At 40.6% G+C, this 8,356-nt stretch overlaps 1 protein-coding gene across 4 annotated transcripts in view; it reads left to right on the top strand.

Annotated features, from left to right (window-relative positions):
* The window catches only part of STAT3 (signal transducer and activator of transcription 3), a 65,006-nt gene that overhangs the window by 34,371 nt on the left and 22,279 nt on the right, over positions 1-8,356 (top strand). For all 4 annotated transcript variants that reach the window (XM_082440587.1, XM_082440585.1, XM_082440586.1 and 1 more), the window contains exons 2-4: positions 781-931; positions 2,154-2,298; positions 2,878-2,976. In XM_082440587.1, the coding sequence (XP_082296713.1) occupies positions 804-931; positions 2,154-2,298; positions 2,878-2,976 (372 nt within the window). In that variant the 5' untranslated portion in view covers positions 781-803. The remainder of the gene's footprint in view (positions 1-780; positions 932-2,153; positions 2,299-2,877; positions 2,977-8,356) is intronic.

The following is an 8,356-nucleotide window of genomic DNA, read 5'->3' as shown; positions in this document are numbered from 1 at the left end:
TCTGTATTGCTATTTCCATGACCCAAGCTATTCACAAAGAGGACTCAAGGTGGTTAGCTGGCTTGGCTTCTCCTTGAGCATTTCCCTGGGGTGTTCATGAACCTGGGGACAACCTGAATGCCTGGTTTTTAGCTTCTCTTCTTTCTCATCCCAGACTGAGAAATTTTAGAAACAAAATTACTCTTTTTTTTGAGTGGGAGAATCCCAGGCAGGTCCTTGCTCATGTGTTTAAACCTGTAGTCTTGGAATTAGCTCTCTGCCCTCCCTGAACACCCATATCCCACATTTTGTTCTTAGTTTAAAGATCAAACTTAGGTTTACTGTGTTTCTACCTCCCAGTCCACCGAAAAGGAGTGTAGAGTGGGAAGAAAGGAACTCACGCCTGTTGAGCATCTGTTGTGTGCTAGACACTGAGCTGGGTGCTCAAGAAATATTATCTCAGTAACCCCGAGGGGTGGGAATTATGATCTCTGTTTGATAGAGGAGGAAATGGAAATCTGGAAGTTAAGTAATTTCTCAGCTTCACATACCTCTGAGAGATAATGGATTCTAGAACGTGGCATCATGCCCACCTTGTCATCCTGGTTTAGGAGAAAGAAGCTGCGATGTGGTTCCAGAGGTAGAGATTTGAATGTATATGTATTGCTCTAAACTGGGAGAAACATGGAAGATCCTTTCCAAAGCACCTTTTATCCCTAATCACAGACCCGATGCCTGTGTTGGATAGATTGTTTCCCCTTACTGGGGCTTGTAGTGACCATATAAACCTTTGGTTTGCAGTTGTGACCCCTGATTCCAGCAGAATGGCCCAATGGAATCAGCTACAGCAGCTGGACACACGGTACTTGGAGCAGCTTCATCAGCTGTACAGTGACAGCTTCCCGATGGAGCTACGGCAGTTTCTGGCCCCTTGGATCGAGAGTCAAGATTGGTAAGTCCTTCTTGAGAAACTCCCCAAATTGTTAGGTTTTAGTTTGAGGCAAGAGACATGATCTGCTCTAACTTAACTCTTTGCTAGCTATTTCATTGAAAAGCTTATGGGTACAGGTGATGTGATAAAAGAGAACAGAAGATAGAGAGGTCATTTTAGTCTTGTAAAAACATTTTCTACATTAGAAGGGCATCTGGGCAGCTGTCTTTTGGCACATTGAAGCAGCCTGCTTGGTGGTAGATGTTTTGAAGCCTGACTTTAATCTCATTTGCTTGATGAGATGCTCTGTGTATTCTGACACTTCAGGGACATGCTTGCTCCCTCTCTCTCTCTCTCTCTCTATATATATATATATATATATATATTTTTAATTGGAGTATAATTGCTTTACAGTGTTGTGTCAGTTTCTGCCGCACAGCGAAGTGAATTTTTTTTTATCTGAATGAGAATTCTGTCGTGGGTAAAAGTTTGGGTTCGTACTTCTGATTCCCCTTTCATTAAGGGAAAGAAACACAGAGTCAGAGAAATAGACTCGTTCATAGAGGAGATAATGGTACAGAATCCCAACAACTATTTCCTCCACTTTTTAAAAAAAAATTATTTATTTATTTTATTATTTATTTATTCTGGCTGCTCTGGGTCTTAGTTGCGGCACACGGGATCTTTAGTTGCGGCATGCGGGATCTATTCTCCGACCAGGGATTGAACCCGGGCCCCCTGTATTGGGAGCGTGGAGTCTTACCCACTGGACCACCAGGGAAGTCCCTCCTTCACTTTAATGTATTCAGATCCACCTATTAATTTTGGTTTAATTCAGGCCCCTGACCTAGTTTTTCCAGAATTTGGTAAGGGGCCAGAGAGGTGATTCAGAGATGTCAGAAATAGGCCACCCTAGCTTGAGATTGCTTATTTGCTACTAAAAGTCTGACCACAGAGTTGACTGAGAATTTAAAGCAAAACAACATACCTGTTCACTTCACTCAAGTATTTGATAAATATAGAACTATGACAGTGGCTAATAGTATCTGGAATAATTGTTCATAATTTTTAAATTGATGACATTTATGGTTGCTGAGCAAGATGCATCTAAAATGATGAGTGGGTTAAAGCATCAGGTTTGCCTTGGGTTTTTTCCTCCTTCTTGATGGTGATTTCTGCGTGCATGCATGTGTATGTATGTGTAGGTTTCAGAATCACTCTTTATCCTTCTTCCTTTTCCTAGGGCATATGCGGCCAGCAAAGAATCACATGCAACTTTGGTGTTTCATAATCTCTTGGGTGAAATTGACCAGCAGTATAGCCGCTTCCTGCAAGAATCCAATGTTCTCTATCAGCACAACCTGCGAAGAATCAAGCAGTTCCTTCAGGTGTGATGAGAAACTGAACCCGCAGAGGAGGGTTTTATCTTTCTTTCCTGAAAGTTTCTTTCCTCATTTGGCTAAATAATGAGAACGTATCTTGTACTTTAAATCCAAGGAGAAGTAACTAACCCTTTGAGTATCATTGCCTGAAATTCACTTCTTTGGTTCATTGAAATAATAATGTGATTGCTATGTTAATCGTGTTATGTTAGCATGTTAGTAACATGATTGTGATGAGGTCAGATGACTAGGAAGATGACTCTTATTTTTCAGTGTTAAAGGTTCGACCATGAATGGATACTCCTTGACAAAGTCAGTTGCCTCCCCGTAAGACTGGGATAACACACTGTCCAAAGACAGACGACCAAGCCTTCTCTCACTGAAGTACTGCTCCTCATGACTGCCTTTCTTCTTCTCTTCTTCCCTTCATCTCCCACTAATGGCAGCCAGGCTCTGAGGCCTTTGCTGTGTTGTTTCATGTAGTAAATGTCATGCTTTCCCTAATTTATGAGGAAGTTAGCAAAGTTCAGTCCACATCTCCTTAGTCTACCGCCACTTTTCATTCTCTTTCTCTCCTACGTACAGAGCAGATACCTTGAGAAGCCAATGGAGATTGCCCGAATTGTGGCCCGATGCCTGTGGGAAGAGTCCCGCCTCCTCCAGACCGCAGCCACTGCAGCCCAGGTGAGGCCTGGGAAGACACAAAGCGCTGTTGAAATGTGCTTCCTTCGTGTGTACAAAGATGTGTTTGCTCTTCCAGGGTCTTTAGGATGTGCACTGACCTATGGGGAGAAGGGGGTGTTTGGGTTCTTTGGTTTTTGTTGTTGTTGTTGTTTGGTTTTTTTTTTTGGTTATCTTGGCCGTGCCACGTGCAGCATGTGGGATCTTAGTTCCCTGACCAGGGATCGAACGCGTGCCCTTTGCGTTTGAAGCACAGAGTTTTAACCACTGGGCCACCAGGGAAGTCCCTGCGTTTTGTTTTATACAGTGAAAATAACTTTTTTTTCCTGCGTATAAAATTCATTCTACTTTTTAAGAAAAACTTTAAAACATTACAGAAAATTACAAGAAAGAAAGTTAAAAAACAAAGATCTGAAATGTCCCTCACTCCTCTTTTTTTTAAACATCTTTATTGGAGTATAATTGCTTTAAAATGTTGTGTTAGTTTCTGCTGCATAACAAAGTGAATCAGCTATACGTACACATATATCCCCATATCCCCTCCCTCTTGCGTCTCCCTTCCACCCTCCCTATCCCACCCCTCTAGGTGGTCACAAAGCATGAAGCTGATCTCCCTGTGCTATGTGGCTGCTTCCCACTAGCTATCTCTTTTACATTTGGTAGTGTATATATGTCCACGCCACTCTCTCACTTCGTCCCAGCTTACCCTTCCCCCTCCCGTGTCCTCAAGTCCATTCTTTATGTCTGCGTCTTTATTCCTGTCCTGACCCTAGGTTCTTCAGAACCATTTTTTTTTTTTTTTTAGATTCCATATATATGTGTTAGCATACGGTATTTGTTTTTCTGTTTCTGACTTACTTCACTCTGTATGACAGACTCTAGGTCCATCCACCTCACTACAGATAACTCAATTTCGTTTCTTTTTATGGCTGAGTAATATTCCGTTGTGTATATGTGCCACATCTTCTTTATCCATTCATCGGTCGAGGGACACTTAGGTTTGCTTCCATGTCCTGGCTATTGTAAATAGAGCTGCAGTGAACATTGTGGTACATGACTCTTTTTGAATCATGGTTTTCTCAGGGTATATGCCCAGTAGTGGGATTGCTGGGTCGTATGGTAGTTCTATTTTTAGTTTTTTAAGGAACCTCCATACTGTTCTCCATAGTGGCTGTATCCATTTACATTCCCACCAACAGTGCAAGAGGGTTCCCTTTTCTCCACACCCTGTCCAGCATTTATTGTTTGTAGATTTATTGATGATGGCCATTCTGACTGGTGTGAGGTGATACCTCATTGTAGTTTTGATTTGCATTTCTCTAATGATTACTCACTCCTCTCTTCATTGTCTCTTCCCAGGAATCCAACATTAATAGTCTGATATATATCCTTTCATACCTTTCTCCAGGCTCCCATAAACTATAGAAAATACACACATACACATTATATTTAAATTGGTTTACTTTTCTGCATCTTGCTTTTTTCATTTAATTATGTCATGTAAATCCTTCTAAGTCAAGTAGTATAAAGCTGACTCACTTTATTTGCTGCATAATATTCTGTGGTATAGATCTGCTATAATTTATTCAATTATTACCCCTTCGATAGACAGTCACTTCTTTCTGGGTTTTTTTTTCCTCCACTGTAAATACTAGTGCAATGCCTCCCTATATATCTTTATATATTCATGCTTTGATTTCTCTACTATGGATTTCCAGGCACGGAATTGTTAGGTCAAGGGATGTGTGCGTGTGTGTGTATAAAATATATATAAATTTTTTATAGATAGTTCTGGATTGCTTTCCCCAAAGGCTGTAACAGTTCACATTTGCACCAGAAGGATGTGACAATGTATTATTCTTGGGAGCCACCTGGGGGATGGTTTGGGATTGAATCATTCAGGTTCATATGCATTTCTCTCTGTGGTTAAGTTTGAGAATAACCTCACTAGAGCTAGAGATACAGTTAGTTTAGGGAATAGGGATTATGTGATGCTAACAGGCCCATTGGGGGAACACATATTGATATATGATAGTCTATCTATCTAGATCGTCTAATCTATTATGTGTATATGTGTATGTGTATCCTACTGTGTGCTGGTTGTTATGGCCCCCTGCTTTAGAGGAGGTTGTGGTCTGGGAGAAACAGAAAATCAAACAACTTTATAATGCAATAAAATACAAATTATTAAAATATACTAAAAAAGATGAAAAAACTTAATTAGATCAATAACCATAAAAATATATTGAAAAAGACTTGAAAAAAATTACACTCCCCATCCCACCAAAAAAGCCAATAGGCCAGATGGTTTAAAAGTTTTAACAAACTTTTGTGGTACAGATTGTTCCAGTATCATTTAAACTCTTCCAAAGTGTAGGGGAAAAAAAGAGATGTTTCCAGCTTATTTTATGAGGCTAGAATAATGCTAATATCAAGACCTAAAAAGACAGTGTAAGTAAAGAAAAGGTTAGGATTTTTGAATCCTGCTTAGTATACAAAGCATGGTTTATATTCTAGGAATGCAAGGGTGGCTTAACATTAGGGATTCTATTAATATAATTCATTAAATTAGTAAGTTAAAGAAGAAAAATTGTATTTTTGTTAGATGACAAAATTTAGTGTCCATTCTAGATTTTAAAAATAAGGAACTTTCTTAACAAAAAGAAGAATATTTGTCAGAAACCAAAGGGAACATGATGTACAATGGTGAAGCACTAACGTAATCTCATTAAAAAGTTACAAGATTGAGGGTGCCTCCTGCCATTGATATTTTTCTGACAGATCCAGCCATTGTAATAAGACAGAAAAAGGGAGTGTTAATGTTGGAAAGCAGAACACAAACTTTTTTTTTTTTTAATTTTTTTTAAAAATTATTATTATTTATTTTATTTTATTTATTTATGGCTGTGTTGGGTCTTCGTTTCTGTGCGAGGGCTTTCTCTAGTTGTGGCAAGCGGGGGCCACTCTTCATCACGGTGCGCGGGTCCCTCACTATCGCGGCCTCTCTTGTTACGGAGCACAGGCTCCAGACGCACAGGCTCAGCAATTGTGGCTCACGGGCCCAGTTGCTCCGTGGCATGTGGGATCTTCCCAGATCAGGGCTCGAACCCGTGTCCTCTGCATTGGCAGGCAGACTCTCAACCACTGCACCACCAGGGAAGCCCAGAAGACAAACTTTTAAAAAAACAAAACACAATTATTGGAACTAACAAGGGTTCAGAAAAGTGATTGTGTTCAAGATAAATGTTTTAAGAATCAGTAATTCTCTTATACAATAGCAGCAATAACCCTCCATTACATGACAGTGTAATGGAAGCAAAGATTGGACTCATAACAGGAAAGACAAATGTATATGATATGCATATATTATTGAAATGTATGATTAAACGTCTAGAAGGATATATACCAAAGCATTAATGTTGTTGGTTACAGGAGACTTCTTTAGTTTCCCTGAGGTGTTTTCTTTAATATCCTATAATCAGGGAATTTTTTTTCTTTTCCCCTTTCTTTTAAAAAAAATATGGGAGAATACACATAACATGAAATTTACCATCCTTTTTTTTTTTCTTTTAGCTGTGCTGTGCAGCTTATGGTTGCAATCTTAGTTCCCCAACCAGGGATCAAACCCATGCCCCCTGCAGTGGAGGCGTGGAATCCTAACCACTGGTGCGCCAGGGAATTCCTGCATCTTAACCATTTTTAAGTGTACCATTCAGTAGTGTTAAGTTCATCACATTGTTGTGAACCAATCTCCAGAACTTTTTTCATCTTGCAAAACTAAAATTCTATACCTATTAGACTGTAGCTCCCCATTCCCCCTGGACCCTGGCAACACCATTCTAACTTCCTGTCTCTGTGAATTTGACTACTCTATGTACCTCATATAAATGGAATCATACAGTGTGTGTCTTTTTGTGACTGGCTTATTTCACTTAGCATAAAGTCCTTAAGGTTTATCCATGTTGTAGCAGGTGTCAGAATTCCCTTCCTTTCAAAGGCTGAATACTATTCATTGTGTGGCTCTATCACATTTTGTTTATTCATTCATCTGTTGATGAACACTTGGGCGGCTTCCACCTTTTGGCTTTTGTGAGTAATGCTGCTATGAACATGGGTGTACAATTTTTTCTTTTTAAAGACAAAAATGTAGCAGGAACAAAGAAGAAAGAACATCTAAGTCTAATTGAGAGAGTCAGGAACAGCATCATACAGAAAGGAGAGGTACTGTTTGAGCCGACTCAATGCTTATTGTATGGGCATCAGGCAGATGGTAAGGAGACCACAGTGTAGGGAGAAAGAAGATCGTGTTCAGACAGAAACAGGAGTGCATGTATTCTTGGGAGAAGTGTAGAAAGTTCAGCATCTGACTGGGTAAAGGAAGATAAGGTGGTCAAGGGCCACATCATGACAACCTTCCTAGTTACTCATGCCTGGCAGTTTGGCCTTGGAAGAGCAGTTTACCACAAGGGCCTTGGGCCCAGACCTCCTGGGTTTGAACCCCATAGATCTGCCACTTGCTGTGTAACCTCAGGCAAACTGTTGACTCTCTCTGTTCCTCCACTGGGAATGATAATAGCACCGACTTCATAGAATTAAATTAATTCCTGTGTGTAAGATGCATAGAACAGTACCTGACACGTAAATGCAAAATAAATGTTAACTGTTTTCTGTTGCTGCTATCATCATCATCCTCATCCTCCTCATCCTCCTCATCCTCCTCATCCTCCTCATCCTCCTCATCCTCATCATCCTCATCATCCTCATCCTCATCCTCACCACATCTGTAGGAAATGGGGACCAACTAAAGAATTTTAAGCAGAAAGCTGATAGGCTCAGATGTGGATGAGGGGGTAACTGATAATACTCACTGTTCAAGACTCGGGCGTCAGGGAGGTTAGCCAAATGGCACTTGTCTGTGTATCACTAGAGTTTGCTGTTGTGGAGAACCTTTATGTTTGCATCCTGTTCCATAAGATAAAAATAATCAATTTAAGCCCATTTGGAGAGAGGCACCAACTTTGCCATGAGAGTTAGAAAAGCAGTAAGTGTCCCAAGAATGGTCCCAATCGTATTGATCAGGGGCTGGCAAACAACACCCAGGGCCCAAATCCCGCCTGCTGCGAGTTTTTGTAAATGAAGTGTTTTTGGAACACAGCCGCACACATTCATGTATGCACTGTCTCTGGCTGCTTTCATGCCGCAGTGGCAGGGCTGGGTATTTATACAGTCATGCAGACTGTATGACCGACAAAGCCAAAAAATATTTACCACCTGGCCCTTAGACAAAAAGTTTGCAGCCCGTAATACAGAGCTACCTCAACCCAGGCCTCACTGTTGTTCTGTCTGTTTACATCATCTGGCGTATTCCCACCTGCCTTTCGTG

The sequence above is a fragment of the Balaenoptera physalus genome, assembly GCF_965194825.1.
Source record: "Balaenoptera physalus genome assembly, chromosome: 20".
Taxonomy (NCBI): domain Eukaryota; kingdom Metazoa; phylum Chordata; class Mammalia; order Artiodactyla; family Balaenopteridae; genus Balaenoptera; species Balaenoptera physalus.
Note: the sequence above shows the minus strand (reverse complement) of the source record. Positions and strands in the feature narration are given on the sequence as shown.